Source organism: Rhinopithecus roxellana, chromosome 12, assembly GCF_007565055.1.
Source record: "Rhinopithecus roxellana isolate Shanxi Qingling chromosome 12, ASM756505v1, whole genome shotgun sequence".
Classification (NCBI taxonomy): Eukaryota; Metazoa; Chordata; class Mammalia; order Primates; family Cercopithecidae; genus Rhinopithecus; species Rhinopithecus roxellana.
This window is the reverse complement of record NC_044560.1, coordinates 24,352,972-24,369,310: the sequence shown is the minus strand read 5'-3', so window position 1 is coordinate 24,369,310 and position 16,339 is coordinate 24,352,972. Positions and strand designations below refer to the sequence as shown.

The window sequence follows — 16,339 nt, the reverse complement described above, 5'->3', positions numbered from 1 at the left end:
CGCTGACCCGGCCACCCTGGGCAGCTGTGCTCAAGCAGCACCCCTGCCAGTCCCAGCTGGACTTTGCCTGGCAGGACACCTGACAGGCCTCACTGTGGCCTCTGCCCCGGGAGTCGTGCGTGGGGAGCTGGGTCGGCCCGACCAGTGGGATGTGCTGCCTCCCTGTGCTGCTCCACCTGCCACAAACACAAACTGGAATGTTCTCAGCCACCTCCAGACTTCACAGCCTTTGGGCTTTGGGGCACAGAGATCGGGCTGCCCTGGGGAGAGGAGGGAGAGAAGGAGAGCTTTGAGAGAGCATGGACATGAGTCAGACCTGAAATCAAGCCAAGCCAAGCCAAGCCGCCTCACGTTTTAAAGCAGTTGCCAATGTCTCAGCATGTTCTGCAACTCAGGGCGACAGCCAGGGGCCGATAAACACCTGCCACAGATGCCCAGCACACCTATGTCACCCCCGTGCTGCCCCTGAGGTCTCTGGACTGAAGGAAACAGAAGGCCCCGGAAGGCACCTCCTGCTGGGTCAAGGCCACTGGGGTCTCCCAGGAGCACCTCCAGCCCCGCCCCTCATGCCCATGTTGTGGGGAGCACAGGCCTTGCTCCACTGTCTGTGGAGGAGGCTGGAAATTCAGCCCAGCCATGTCCACCCCAGGGACAGGCTTCCCGGGAGCTCACACTCGCCCCCAACAAACTGACGTGGACCCCAGGCATCTTTCCTCCCAGACCCGACAGCAGCCGGGAACAAACCCTCCAGAAACCTGCCTTTCACTCATAGAAATAAGTCGACAAAGAGGGCAAATCCTTTTTCTTTCTGGAGGCCTAATGTCAGTGATACATAATTGCACATCACAGTATTTTATTATTTTGTTGATATGAAATGTTTCAGTTGTTCAGTTGTTTTTAACTTTCAAATAAGGATTTGCATTTCGTTGAGAAGAAAAGTCGATTTCCAAGGCGTGGACTATTGCCAGATACTCTAAACCCTATTTTGGTTAAATTACAGCACCCAGATTTTCATAACAAAGCACACTGATTTTATATTCAAAGGATTTTTATATTTAGTCTCTTAACCTTTTGTAATTCCCACCCACAGCTTGCAGCGCAGAACCCTTCTGTGTCCCTTGTTGTCAGTGGGGTGTCTGCCTGGGCCCCGTAATTTGGGCCATTGAGTTGGAGTGCAGGTGCTGCCCATGGCGGGTGGACATGGTCAGGCCGGCTGGAGCCCAGTGCCTCAAACAATCCCCTGTGAATTGGATTTGGGAACGTAGAGAGGCCGCAGGTGCGAGAGGACGTCAGGTTGCTTTTCTTTTCTTCTTCTATTTTTTTTTTTTTTTTTTTTTTTTTTTTTGCTTTAATGCACAAAACCCTCCCAGTGAATATTTTCAACAGATCTGAGTGGTTTCTCTTTTTCATGTGTTGGACAAATGGTTTTGAGTATTCATCAGATGGGATCTATGAAGAATCAATCATTATTGTAAGATGATTTTAAAAATCAAGGTGCCCTCGGCCACTAATCCAATCTTGCCAGTAAAAGTGTCTGAATGTGCAGCAGAGAATTTCAGGAAATTTCATTGCCTCGTGGGGTGGTAAGAGCTTTAAATATTAATTGTCTATGGTTAATTATGGCAGAGTAGCATGAAAGAGCCATATTTTTAAAGGAATGTTTGTGCTATAAATTCTTTTTCTAGGAATCACATCATATAGAGGGACTGTCCCAGAAAAATACAGTATAAAAAGATATCATGTTGCTTCCAATGCCAGAACAGTGGATGAAAATGGAAATGAACTCAGACTTCGGGGTGTGCGTCTGTCTAAAACTAAGCAGGGATGTTGGAGGGGGCAAGGTTAATTCTCTGCCTTCAGGCAGGCATGTGGGTGCCAAGGGGCTCTTTGGCTGGCAGGCGGGTGGAGCACCCCTCCCTTGGGGTTAAGCAGCCTCTTTGGAGGTGGCTGCTCTTTTGGGTAAAAGCTTAAGCTTTCAGGTTCCCTCCTCCTCCACAGGTCCTTTTCTCTTCTCCCAGGTTCCTTCCTGTTCTTCCCTCCCCTTCCCGCCTGGAACAATTCAGTCCTAAAGCCATCAAGTCCTGCCAAGTGAGGTGGCCATTGGGGTCTCAGAGCCGTGTCTGGGTGTTGGGCCCAATGGAGCAGGGAAGCCCCCAAGCATGGGGCCTGAGGGGGTGATGGAGGCAGCATCCAGGGGGTATCCCTGCGCTGAGGGTACAGCAGGGCCTACAGACACAAAGAAGGAGGGACAAGAAGGAACCCTGGGCTTGCATTCAGGAGTGTGAACTGGGGGTTTGCATCATAGAGAGGAAAGTGAACATGTGCGTTTGTGTGCATGTCTGCATACACACGGCTGTGTGTGTGTGCATGTATGTGTATGTGCCTGCACAGGTACGCATGTGCATGTGTGTGTGCGTGCCTACGCAGGTGCGTGTGTGCATGCGTGTGCGTGCCTGCGCAAGTGTGTGTGCGTGCATGTGCGTGTCTGCGCAGGTGCGCGTGTGCATGTATGTGTGTGCCTACATGTGTGTGCGTGCTTGCGCAGGTGCATGTGGGTGTATGCCTGCGCAGGTGCATGTGTGCGTGTCTGCACAGGTACACGTGTGTGTGCCTGCACGTGTGTGTGCACGCGTGCATGTGCATGTGTGTGTATGCCTGCACAGGTGCACGTGCGTGTCTGCGCAGGTGCGTGTGTGCATGTGTGTGCATCTGTGCAGGTGCACATGTGCATGTGTGCGTGCCTGCACAGGTGCGTGTGTGTGTGTGCATGCGTGTGTGCGTGCCTGCACAGGTGCGTGTGTGTGTGTGCATGCGTGTGTGCGTGCCTGCACAGGTGCGTGTGTGTGTGTGCATGCGTGTGTGCGTGCCTGCGCAGGTGCGTGTGTGTGTGTGCATGCGTGTGTGCGTGCCTGCGCAGGTGCGTGTGTGTGTGTGCATGCGTGTGTGTGCCTGCGCAGGTGCATGTGTGCGTGTGCGTGCCTGCACATGTGTGTGTGTGCCTGCGCAGGTGCATGTGTGCGTGTGCGTGCCTGCACATGTGTGTGTGTGCCTGCGCAGGTGCATGTGTGCGTGTGCGTGCCTGCACATGTGTGTGTGTGCCTGCGCAGGTGCATGTGTGCGTGTGCGTGCCTGCACATGTGTGTGTGTGCCTGCGCAGGTGCATGTGTGTGTGTGCGTGCCTGCACATGTGTGTGTGTGCGTGTCTGCGCAGGTGCGTGTGTGCGTGCGGGTGCATGTGCATGCCTGCGCAGGTGCGTGTGTGGGGGGAGGTGTGCGTGTGTATGCCTGCGCAGGTGCGTGTGTGCGTGCGGGTGCATGTGCATGCCTGCGCAGGTGCGTGTGTGTGGGGAGGTGTGCGTGTGTATGCCTGCGCAGGTGCGTGTGTGCGTGCGGGTGCATGTGCATGCCTGCGCAGGTGCGTGTGTGGGGGGAGGTGTGCGTGTGTATGCCTGCGCAGGTGCGTGGGGGGGGGAGGTGTGCGTGTGCATGCCTGCACAGGTGCGTGTGTGTGGGGAGGTGTGCGTGCATGTGCCTGTGCAGGTGCATGTGGGGAGGGAGGTGTGCGTGCGTGTGCACTCACTGTCCGGCTCTGCCAGGGCCCGTGGGCAGTGGCTCCCCAGCAGACAGGAGCAGACAGCACCCAGGTTCGCATCTGAAAAGAACTGGGGTTCCCTGGAGAAGCAGCAGATCCGGCTGGGGCAGGATGGAGGAATTTCCCCCACGGAGGGCAGAGGGAGGAGGAGTCAGCTCCCCTTGCAGACGCCCCACCACCCTCACGGAGCCATCACGGTGGACTCCACTGGTACTGGATCAGTGAGAATCCTGCCCCACCCAGCAGTGTGAGCTGAGCAGACCACAGCGTCGCATCCATGCCTCTCCTGCCAACGATGCGTAACCCAGGCCTCTCTGTGATGAGACCTCAGACAAGGCCACATGGGGGAACCTTCCCTGAAAGGCCTGGCCTGGAAGCTTCAAAGACGCCAGGACCCCGGCAGTCAGGGAAAGGCCGGGAATGTTCCGGACCGACGGAGACTGAAGACACAATGACAGCTCTCTGCAATGTGTGGTCCCAGGCTGATCTCCTTCCTGGGAGGGACATCACTGGACCATGGGAAAGCCCGGGCTGGGGTCTGACCCTGAGGCGTGCCCTGCCCCAGGACGACTGTGCTGGGTTATGTGAGGCAAAAAACTTCTTGGTTTGTAAAATGCACTCAAGGACGTGGAGTGAGGAACAAATTCAGCGACAAGGCCAGGCACGGTGGCTCACACATGTAATCCCAGCACTTTGGGAGGCCGAGGCGGACAGATCACGAGGTCAGAAGATCAAGACCATCCTGGCTAACACGGTGAGACTCTGTCTCTACTAAAAACACAAAAATTAGCCGGGCGAGGTGGCGGGCGCCTGTAGTCCCAGGTACTGGGGAGGCTGAGGCAGGAGAATGGCGTGAACCTGGGAGGCGGAGCTTGCAGTGAGCCAAGATCACGCCACTGCACTCCAGCCTGGGCCATAGAGCGTGACTCCGTCAAAAAAAAAAAAAAAAAAAAAAAAAAACGGACTTTCAGACAGCCCAGGCAGGGAAAACATTCTTTGTACTCTACCTGTGACTTTTCTGTAAATGTTTGATTAAACATTTACCCCAAAATGGAAAATACCAGTGCACCCAGCACACAGGGCAGCAGGGGGGTGACGGAGGTGGCGGGGGCCGAGCAGGAGCCTCAAGGCCACAGCAGCCGCGCAGTCCACCCCCTGCCCCGCAGTCAGAATCTAACCCTGAGGCCATTGGGAGCATCGCACGGGCAGCCACAGCGGGGAAGACACCTGTGTGGCCCTGTCCCCCGCCACCGAGACGGTGGGGCCAGCAGCTGACTTGGGGTGCTGACCCTCCCGCCTCAGCCTCCCAACACTTCTGAATATTCCTGGGCCTTTCCCAGACTGCCGGGGCCCTGGCATCTTCGAAGCTTCCAGGCCAGGCCTTTCAGGGAAGGTTCCCCATGTGGCTTTGAGGGCTCATCACAGATGGAGGCTGCATCTCTGGCAGACGTGGAAAAGGGGAGACAAGATAGAACCCGTGGGCTTGGGGCGTGTGAGCTCGGGGTGTGTGTCGTAGAGATAAGAGGAAACATCCAGGTGTGCGTGTGTGTGCGCGTGTGTGTGCGCGTGTGCGCGTGTGTGCGTGTGTGTGCGTGTGTGCGTGTGTGCGTGTGTGCGCGTGTGCGTGTGTGCGTGTGCGCGTGTGTGTGCGTGTGAGTGTGGGCGCGTGCGTGTGCGTGTGTGTGCGTGTGTGCGCGCATGTGTGTGCGCGCGTGTGTGCGTGTGTGTGTGCGTGTGTGTGTGCACGTGTGTGTATGGCCTCATACACGCGGCTGTGTGTGTGCTCCTGCTCTCCCCTGGCAGGGCCTGTGAGCAGAGACTGCTGGCGTGGGCTTGGCTGGCGTGGGCACCGGGCACGTGGGGTCAGAGCTGCTCACTGCAGCCTGGCCCTAGGCCCTCGGCACAGTTTCTGTTCCTCGAGGAGACCCTGGGACACAGAGCCCCTGTGTTGCTGGCTAGGGCGCCTTCATCTCCATCTCTGGTCAGCAGCGATGCTGGCAGCCTGTGTCCCCTGGCGAGGGGCAGGTGCTGCGGTTGGCCCTCTGAGCAGCCTGAGGGTCCAGCTGGCAGGGCAAAGGGTCTCCCGGTGCAGAGCCTGGCCCTTGTTGTTCAGAGCCATGTAGGGTGAGCCCCAGGCTCTCCAAGGAGGACAGAGGTGAGGCAAGTACCCCAAATTGTCCTGTATCCCCCAACAAGGCTGGCCCACGCTCGGCCGCCAACAGGGAGCAGTGGGGGAGTGCGTGACTGCTGCCCCAGCAGGTGGCAGGTGGTGGGTGTGCAGGCCTGGCCCTGGCCCGGTGGAAGGAATGGGTTGGAGGTGCCAGGGGCACAGACAGACCCTGAGTGTGGCAGCCTGAGGACTGCCTGTGCCTGTGCGAGGGTGCGGGTGCATGTGGCCACCCATGAGTGCAGAGCGTGAGGACACGTAGATCCCTCCTGGTGGCTCACCTGTCTTCGTTGCTCTCACTTGGTGCCAACAGAGATGGTGATGCTCCCACTGGCAGAATTCTGCATTTGGGGACTTGGCATTTGCTGCTGGAAGGTGGAGGTGGCCCCCAAGGACCTCCGTAGCCAGCTTCAGCCCTGCCCCCAGGCTCCGCAGGTGGCCGTTGTGGCTCATAGAGCCCGCAAGTTGGTGCAGCGCTCCCCCTTTCCCTTCCCACTGGGGCGGCTGGGCCCCATCTGTGCAGCGCAGGGACAAGGCCCCCAGGGACGGAGGCCGGAGCAGGCCAGGGTCATCACGCTTGCCCTGAGAGGCCAGCAGGGACCAGCGTGTCCTTTGCACAGCCCGGCCCATGCGGGATCCCTGTCCAGAGGAACTGCTGTCTGTGCAGTCCCCACCCCTGGCGTCCTCACCAGCGTCGGCCTTAGGGCTCCTGCACCCCACACCCTGTCCCCCAGGCCTTTCCCAGCCCCCCAACATGCTGCTGGTCGCTGGGCCTTCCTGCTCCCCCATAGTGAGAGTGTGGCCCTATGGGGGACGCTCGGGGCCCTGTGGGGGATGCTCGGGGCCAGCTTGCCACACCGCCTTGTCGAGTGTGCTCACTGGAGCTTCTGGGGAGCAGCTGCCCGGCTTCAGAACCACGTCTCAACCTGCCCTGCAGATCCCTCCCAGGCCCACCGGCCCCTCGTGCCTGGCCACGCCCAGCCCTCAGGTGATGCTGCTCTGGCAAGAAGAGCCCCTAAGGCCACCTGAGGGCAGTGCCCGTGAACGTCCTCCTCAGCCGTGACTGCGGGGACGCACGTTCTCTGCCGGCCTGATTCTGGTGGGTCTGGGCCAGGCCCTCCCACACTCCTTTCTCTCCTGCTCCAGATGGGAAAGAAGGCCGATGGCCAGGAAGAGGGTCCTAGGGAAGCTGGCCCACCCCCACCCCACCCTGCCCCTGGCCCCAGCCCCACCTCAATCACCCACACAGCTGGGCCTGCTGGTAGCAGGGGAGGCCTGCGGGAATCCCGCCCAGCTGACACGGGACCACGGTTTCCTCCATTCTCTTCCAGAAGAACAGGGGGCCATGGATTCTACACCGTTTTGCTAAAAGAAGTCCAAACCCCAAGGCAGAGGCGGACTCCACGGTGTTTAGAAGCCTCGGGAGGCAGCCAGTCCCCGGGAGGGCTGGCCTCTGTGGCTGCGCCTCCTCCTGCCGCCCTGTAAAGCTGCTTCCACGGCTCCGCGAGGCCTCTGTCTATCTGAGGGCCCAAGACAGCCGTGGCAGGGTGGCTCCTGGCCTGTCCTCCCCAGGAAAGCTTCAGAACAGCTCCTGAGAACACAGTGGGGATGAGGAGAGCCCTGAGGACAGCAGCCGCGGGAGCCCCAGACCTTGTCCAGGGCCCCAGGCCCGAGTCTCAGTCCTCGAGGGGCCACTGCTACTCAGCACAGCACCCCCAGAGGAAGAGGAGCAAGATGAGGGGCCTGATCCCGTTCCCGCCTGACAGGAATAGCACCCACCTGGCCCCAGCAGGGCTGGTGCCCCACAGCGTCGTCCCCAGGGCCCAGCGGCTCTGCCAGCTGCACAGACAGCTTTGTGGGGGGCTCCTGGAGGCGAGGAATGGGCAGGCACAGAGAGAGCCCAGAGCAGTCCTGTCTTGGCAGCTTTGCCAGCAGAGGCGCCCGCACATTCCAGAAGCAGGTCTGAAGGCAGCAGTGGAGAAACATCAGCATCGTGCTGGCAAAATGTGCAGGAGCAGCCGCAACCGATTAGGCCCCGGGAGCTCCGGAGCATCCTTTATTTTCTGAACATTCGGGAAGGATGGAGGCTACTGGAGACGGAGGCTTAGGGTCAAGCACATTTTCTATGCCTCAGGAAAGGCAAGGAGCTGGCACGGAGCCACACCTGTGATCCCAGCACTTCGGGAGGCTGAGGCGGGAGGATTGCTTGAACTCAGGAGTTCAAGGCCAGCCTGGGCCACATAGGGAGGCCATCTCTATGATAAAATAAAATATTTAAAAAGGCAAAGACCAGCATGGGTTCCTTCTTGGTGACAGTGCCAGGGCCCACGCTGGCTCTGCTGAGGGAGGCCAGGTATGGTGGTGGCCCAGCCTACACCTCCCCATGGCTCTTAGGTGGCTCGGGTCAGCGGAGCCATGTCTGAGGTGTGGGAGGTGAGGAGGGTGAGGGAGGTGAGGACGAAGCCCGAGGCTGGGGACAGCAGGGGAGTCTGAAAGGCCCCCGTGTGACTCCTGTCCCCCCACGTATTCCCGCTGACTTCTCCAGGCCCCGCCCTGCATCTCTAATGAGCCACACTTCTCGGCTGACTGACCGACTCCTAAAGACTAATGCGCTGTGTCTGGTCACCTCCGAATGAGACTGTTCTTGTCCCCTTAGGGCCAATAACATTTTATTTTTTGAATCCACTTAAATGAAATCAATGTTTCTGCTCTGGCCTGCCCTCCCCCTGGCCAGGTCCTGGGCCTGCAGCGGCCGTTCTTGGGGCTGGCCTGGCCTCCCCCTGGCCAGGTCCTGGGCCTGCGGCGGCCGTTCTTGGGGCTGGCCTGGCCCGAGCAGCCCTTGTTGATTCCGGCAGTGTCCCCGCCTGCTGCCTGGTGCCCTACACAGGTGACTAGGGAGTCTAATTGAGTCCGCCGTAAAAAGATAATGACTTGGCATCCCCTCCAGAGCGGTCAAGCTGCCCGATCCCGTCCCGGGCTGGCGCTCAGCCTCTCGGTTCCTGAGGCCCCCTCGAGGTCGTACGGTGACCTTTATTTTGCTTATAAAGCTGTAATTGATGTAATTAAGACTGGCATAAAGGCTTTGGAAGTCACTCCTGAGAGCTGGGGATGGGCATGGCTGCTGGGAGTCTGGGGATGGGCACGCCTGCTGGGAGCCCTGCCTCAGTGGGTCGGCCTGGCCGGGAGGTGATGAGCATGGCCTTGGGTCAGGGAGTGCCCCAGACACTGCCAGGGATCCTTCCTCACTCTCCGCCATGAGTGGTTCCTCTGGGGCCCATGGAGCCCAGAGTTTGATGAGCTGATGTGTCTGTCACAGAATTTGTCTCCCTGAGCCTGGGAGTGAGGCCTACTCAGGCTGGCGGGCGCCACTCAGACGGGGAAGAGAGGGTCTCCACTGACAGTGGGCACTGCGCTGTCTGAAAGCGTCTCTCACCTCAGCTTTTCTGAGTTTAATGCCTTTGGGGGGCACTCGCCATCTGACTTTTAGCCTTTTCTTTCTTTCTTTTTTTCTTTTTTTTTTTAAGCCTGTGGCCAGGCTGGAGTGCAGTGGCGTGATCTCAGCTCACCGCAACCTCTGCCTCCCAGGTTCAAGCGATTCTTGTGCCTCAGCCTCCCGAGTAGCTGGAACCACATGCATGCACCACCACACCCAGCTAATTTTTGTATTTTTAGTAGAAATGGGGTTTCACTGTGTTGGCCAGAATGGTCTCCATCTCCTGACCTCCTGATCTGCCCGCCTTGGCCTCCCAAAATGCTGGGATGACAGGCGGGAGCCACCGCGCCCGGCCCCTTTTAGCCGTTTCTTTTCGGTGGTTTGGCCTAATGGGAGCACATTTGCAGACGGGGGCACAAGCAGGACGATGCCCAGGAAGGGGGTGATGTTGGGGGGCAGCTACACTGTGACCAGCAAGTTGGCTCAGCTGGGCACCTGGCCATCACACGGTCAGCAGCGTGCCCAGGACCAGTTGGGGAGTGCTAGGGACAAGACAGGGAAGTGGGCTCTGCTGGGGACAGATCCACAAAGGGGAAGCTGGGCAGCAAGCAACAGGCGGGACACAGCAGGGCTAGGAGAGGCTCGGTCGGGAGGGGCCACCAGACCAAGGCAGTGTGGGGACCGGGACAGAAGGGCAAGGCCAGCCTGCACCAGACAAGCAGCAATGCCAGGGCCAGAGGGGCCGGGTGGAGACGGGCAAGGAGGAGAGAGAGGACTGGAGGACAGCCCGCATCATGGCCTCGTGGCTGGTATCATGGGCTGCACTATGGGGCCCATGTTTTGGCCTCTATGGCAGCCCTCACCATGGCCTATGTGGTGGCCTGTGTGGTGGCCACAGGTCGTGGCCTTTGTATGGTAGCCTGTGTGGCAGCCTATGTGGTCACCCTAGCCATGGCCTATGTGGCAGCCTGCATCATGCGGTGGCTCGTATGGCAGCCTGTGTGGCAGCCTGTATGGCGTCCTGTGTGGCAGCCCAACATTATGGCCTGTGTGGTGGCCTGTATGGTGGCCCTCATCGTGGCCTGTGTGGTGGCTCACATCATGGCCTGTGCTCACATGACAGGAAAAGCCTCTGGCCATGTGGAGCTGGTGAGTGACAAGGTCCACCTGCTGCCTCGAGTCCTCCATGTGCTGGAGACAAACAGTGGGTGACAGGACCAGGGGTGCTGGAGGCCTAGGGACCCACTGCAGTCCTCCAAGCCACAGATGATGGCCCAAACCCCAGGACTGCAGCCATGGAGGTGCCCACAAGGAGGATCTGAGAAGTTTGGAGAAACTTGTGTGGGCGGAGGGGTGTCATGGAGTAAGGGGAAGAGTCAGTGACTGGGGGAGGGCAGGCCCCTCACCAAGGGGAGGCCGAGCTGGAGGAGGGACTCAGCTCTGCTCTGGTGTCTACAGGGTGTGGGATGCGCAGTACACAGCATGAGGGGGCTGCTGGCTGCCAGGGCTGGGTGTGTGGCCCCTGAGGGGGCAGGTGAGGGGTCATCTGGCTGAACGTGGTGCTTGTGTCCATGGGAAGCGAGGTGACCACCCAAAGGGGTCTGAACAGAAGAGAGGCCAACCTGCCCCAGGGACAGCAGCCTCCGAGGTCCCCTGGGGCCCAGTGGCAGGAGGAAACAGCGCCTGTGGGGACAGCGGCCATCTGTAGCCGATGACACCGGGGGACAAGTAGGGGCTCAGGCCAGGGCCACCCTGATGTCAGCAGCAGAGCCCAGGCGCAGCCTTGGAAAACCTGCCCCTTCAGCAAACGCAGAGAAGCCGTGCGGCGGGGGTGCCTGCTTCTGCACGGAGGGTGCCCTGAACAGGAGCAGCCAGGTGGATTCCAAACCTTGCTCCACAGAGAGCAGCCCCGCAGGACACTTTGGCTGGGCCTTCCTGTACCCTCGTTTTCTTTAGGGGATGTGCAAGCTTCTGTGGCGTTTCTGGCCCAGCATCAGGCAGGGCCAGGCCGGGCTGAGCTCCGGGCCCTCGGCAGGGGAGGGACTGACCTGGCTTCCGTGTGAGGGTCCCGTGTAAACAATGGACTGAAGGGCGAGGGGGACCCAGGAGTTGGGCTCCAGCTGAGGGCAGTGCCAGTGACTTGGTGGGAGACACTGGGGCCTGGCAGGAGTGTGGCAGGGCAGTGGGCAACCTTGGGGGTCCAGGCACAGATACGTTTTAAAGGCAGCCCTTGATAGCCTTGTTGCTGCAGCTGCAGTAATTGTGGGTGCATAAGATATGGGGCAGGGGCAACTGGAGGCTGATCCCAAACTTTCAGCTTGAGCACCTGGGGGTGTGGTGCCAACCTCCAGGAAGGCGGTCACAGCCAGGACCCAGGGGCTGCTGCGGTCAGCCTGCAGCCCCGACTCGGGGAGTGCATGGCAGAGGTGGACCTCTGTCTCTCATGGCCAGGCAGTCCCCCAGCGTGGCAGCAGAAAGGCTCCCTCCGTGGGCCTGTGCCATGTGGCGGTCAGAGCCTGAGGGAGGGGGAGGTGACATCCAGAAGAAGGAGACACAGTGTGGGCTCCTGGATCCAGATGTGCTGGGATCTAGAAGGCTCCTCCGAGCTCAAGGCTGTGGACAACACTCCCCTTCCGCTTTTCACCATTTCTCGTTTCTCTTGCTTGCAACAAAAGTGTCTTGGCCAACCCAGAGGGCCTCCTTTTCACTCTCGGACAGGGACCATGCAGACGGGAGATTCTGCCTGCACCTCCAGGAAACCCCCCGTGTCAAACCCACATGGGCTCAAGGAACCCGGTTTTACAGGCCCTGGTGTCCTCTGTCTTCTTCCTGCTGAACTGAAAGCCGTTAGTTTCTGTTTGTGCTGCGCAGGGAGGCCTCCCTTTACCCGGCTGAGCCTTGGCTGCTTATCAGCCAGGGGCAATCACGACAGAGCCTTTACTCTGAGAGCAGGGATGTTGCGAGAGCCTGCCTGAAGGCGCCTGGCACTAGCCATTGTGATCACCAGGCAAAGGAGGCTCTTCAAACAGCTTGGCCGGAACCCCTGATCCTCAGCGATGCAGACAGCCTCCAGGCTCCAGGCGGATGTATGTTTATTTACACACCAGGAATGCCTGCTGGGCTTCTAAAAATACATTTTCCAATCTCCCACCTTGCCCCCCCGAAATGGCACGTGGCAGGTGGAGGTCTGAAGCCCCCGCCGCCGTGTGAACCACGCATACTTGGGGCTCAGGATCTGGGCCCACTCTGGAGCAGTCACCTTGCCGAGGGCAAGGGCGTCTGCATGATCAGGATACAGAGCTGGCGTCTTTATTGCCCAGGGGGTATCGATAAAAGATGCAGTCCAAGTTAGCTCCAGTGCAGTCCACGTGGAAACCATCGGTGCGTTAAGAAATGGAAATTATGCCATCAGCAGTGCAGCTCCCAGCCATCGCCCCGGGACGTAAATAGTGCCGGGCCAGCAAAAGCTGCTGGAAGAAGGATGTCAGTTAAAGAGTGTCCTTGCAGAAGGAAGACTTTCTCTCTATAATGCACCATAATGATTAAATAAAGACACCTCCGAGAGAGATAATTCTCCCTCCTGTAATTTGGAGATACTTCTGAGGCTGGCTCTTCTTAGCGTCTCTGTCGCTTCCTACAGAAGTTGGGCTCCGGGAAAGGGACATTAATGCCTCCATCCCCAAGGTCCTATCCAGCGCCCCTCCACTCACTCAGGGCCCCACGTGAGGGTTCTGCCTCCTGGGATCCGGCCACAAATGAAACTGAGCCCAAATAGACCTGGCCTCCTGCGCACCCCTCAGCAGCCCCTGACTCCTCCTTCCCTCCTGGGCACTGTCCTGGCTCCACCCTGGAGCTGGGTCTCTTCTGTTTTTTGATGGTGTCACTGCCTGGTGGGGACACTTATTTGTGGCCCTAAAGCCACCACACCAGCCCCTGCCTCCCTCTCAGAACTCCCCCATCCAGCCAACTCTGGAGCCAACCTTCAGCCCTCACCACATCCCATGGCCTCCTGCTAGCACCTCCTACCAGTGGTGTGTGCAAGGGGAGGGCCCTCGGGGCAGGGACGTCAGGAGAGCCCCAGGTGCCTGTGGGAGAGTGGGTTCTGATGTGTATGTGTGTGTGGAGGGGTTGCACTAAAGTTATCTCCTTCAGGCTCAGCCACTGACCGTCCTTGTAAAAGACACAGCAGGGTAGGCCCTGGGGGCTGTAGCTCCGTCTGTTCGTGGCGGAAGCCAAAGGGAAGCCCCCATACCTCACACCCTGGGATCCTGGGAGAGGAGCTGAAGAAAGCTAGGATGGGCAAGGGTCTGCAGGGGTCCCACTGAGGGATGCACAGGCTGAGCCCACTCACAGCCTCCTCCGATGCCCGAGGACTTGGGGTCCGCTGCCACTTGGAGGGACTGGCAGCCGCCCCGATTTCTCCCCTCCACGCTGGTGGAGAACGGGGCCCGATGCCATGCCCATCTCGATCCATCGCTGGAGCAGAACCGTCTTCCTCCTCATGCTACACTCAGAGGAGGGCACGTGGCTATGCTGCTGAGCACCAGCCTCTCTGGCCAGGGTCCGAGGCCCGGCCCTACCCTGGAAGCAAGTGCCTCGGCTGGCAGGGGGCTGCAGATGGGAGACCCTTCCTGCCACAGAGCACTGGGCTCCCAGGTGCTGGGGTGGACTCAGAAGGGAATGGAGGTATCATGAGGCCGTGGATACAAAGGACCCCCACCTCCACTGTCGGTGGCCAGAGGGAGCACCCAGGAGGGACAGTCCCTGCCCCCTGACCTGCCCCCACCAAGATGGCATCGCTGCTTATGTCTGTGCCCGCTGCCCTGGCCAGAGCCACACGTCAGCACAGCCATGCGGGCTCCCTCTGTCTCTGCCCCGAGCCCCTCACAGAGCCTTTCTTCATTCTGTCTCCTCAGCCGGGGGACACACGCCCCACTGTCCCGGGGCCTGTCGGCGAGTGGATCAGGGCTGTGCCGAGTTCACCGATGTCCTACTGGGGCCGCCCCCGCCCGGGTACCACCCCTTCCTGTTCCTGGACAGCCTCCACAAGGTGGGTGCCCATGGCGGGTGGAGAGGCCACCCCACATCACTCAAGACGGTCCCTGCCCACCCACCACCTCAACACCCAGGCCACGTGTGCCCGGGGGGTTTCGAGCAGAGCTCTTGGCCCCCTTTCTGAGCCTCTCCCTCTCCCCTCCTCCTGCCCAATCCTTCTAGAAGGCAGGCAGCAGATCCAGAGGCGGCTTGCACCCCAGAGGGGCACCACCCACTGCACAGGAACCGCCTGGAGGCAACAGGTAGCAATGTCCCGCCCCACTGGCCGGCGTTTGGAGGGTTAGCTCTGGCCTCCTCATCAGCTGGGCCAGGAGGACAGGGAAGGCCCAGGGGAGCCAAGGACCTGGTCTGAGAAGGCAGTGAGCCTACACGGGCCTCGCTTCAGGGAGCCCCCCACCAGGGTCTCGCGGGGCTGACAGCTACCCTGTGACTTGCCTGGGCTGGTACGAAGTGGGCGGAGCTGGGGCCGGTCCATCTGCTTCGATCACTACAACCCCCAGACCGCCGGGTGGACCAGGCTGTGGGCACGTGAAGGCAGAGAGGTAGGAGGAGCCCGGGGGTTCCCAGAGGAAGGCGGCTGGTGGCCAGGGTTCAGGGCAGTGGTCTAAGGGGACTCTGTGAGCTGGAGGACAGGAGTGGGACCAGGTGCACATTGTGGCACATGCAAGTGGGGACACCGTGGGGGTTTGTGGTCGTCACATCTCATCATCCTGGGCCTGGCAGTGCTACGGGCACAGCACATGCAGGGCCATAACCGGCTGGTTCTACTGGGAGGAAACGGGCTCAGGGCCCAGCCACAGCTTCCACCTCAGGTCAGGACTCTGTCTACAAAATGGAGGCAGCTGCGCACTGGGCTGGGCTGGGGAGGCCCCCGCTGATGTGCCCTGGGGACCCGTCCCTCCTGGCCTGAGCCCGAGGACACAGTGGCTTGTCCCACCAACCCTCACTGGCCCCGCAGGCTGTGGAGGAGCTGCTGGGTTGCTCATAGAGTGACCAGCACCCATCCTGCTCCCACTCGCCTGCCAGGCACTCGCTATTTTTTTTTTTTTTTTTTTTTTTGAGATGAAGTCTTGCTCTGTTACCCACCCAGGCTGGAGTACAGTGGCGCGATCTCGGCTCACTGCAAGCTCCTCCTCCCGGTTCACACCATTCTCCTGCCCCAGCCTCTCAAATAGCGGGGATTACAGGCTCCTGCAACCACACCCGGATAATTTTTTTTTTTTTTTTTTTTTTTTTTGTAATTTTAGTAGAGACGGGGTTTCACCGTGTTAGCCAGGATGGTCTCGATCTCCTGACCTCGTGATCCGCCTGCCTCGGCCTCCCAAAGTGCTGGGATTACAGGCGTGAGCCACTGCGCCTGGCCCAGGCACTCACTCTTGTTTTCTTGGGTGGAAGCTGTGACATTTGGGATTCCTGATTGGGGCAAAACATTCTGGTGACGCGCTGCACAGACCCTGCTTTGGTGACGCTGCACAGACCCTGCAGGAAAAATCACCTGCTCTTGAGAGACATGGGTCCTCCTGGGACAGGGTTGGCACCAGGGGCCTTGGGCAAGGCAGGTGGGTGGAGAACCAGACCCCTGCAGTGGCCACAGAAGAGCTTCAGGGGCAGAGGAGGGCTCCAGGTATCCCCAGCGCCCGCCTGGGACCAACACGGGGTATCGGGCCCTTGAGACCTCCTGTGCCTCTGCCCATCCAGCAAACAGAAGCGGATGTGAATGTGAGTATGCCGGGGCCGCCTCCTGCTTCCACGGGGAGGGGTGGCGGGTATGGAAGTAGCCAAGGCAGCGAGCACAGGCCCAGCGGTGGAGCTCCAGGGAAGAGGTCCAGCGAGGTGGGAGGAGGGTCTGCTGCAGCCCCTGCAGTGAGGCCCCTCGTGGGGGACGCTCGGGGGCTGCCAAGGTGCTGGCACTGGCAGGCCTTTGATGCCACTCACCCATGGGAGAGGCGCCGCCCTCTGTCTAGCTCTGAGTCATGGTTTGTGAATTAAATATGAAATTCGCTTTGTAAGATAACTTGAGAAGCAGAGACTAAAAAATAGCCAAGATCCTGCAGGCGCGGGGGCCCTGTTTGCCCAGCGACTCGGCCGTGGG

At 59.7% G+C, this 16,339-nt stretch overlaps 1 protein-coding gene across 1 annotated transcript in view; it reads left to right on the top strand.

Annotated features, from left to right (window-relative positions):
- MORN1 (MORN repeat containing 1) overlaps positions 1 to 16,339 on the top strand; it is a 68,345-nt gene that overhangs the window by 39,913 nt on the left and 12,093 nt on the right. Inside the window, exons 11-12 of the mRNA XM_010352587.2 lie at positions 14,109 to 14,242; positions 14,410 to 14,489. Coding sequence (XP_010350889.2) covers positions 14,109 to 14,242; positions 14,410 to 14,489 — 214 coding nt within the window. The remainder of the gene's footprint in view (positions 1 to 14,108; positions 14,243 to 14,409; positions 14,490 to 16,339) is intronic.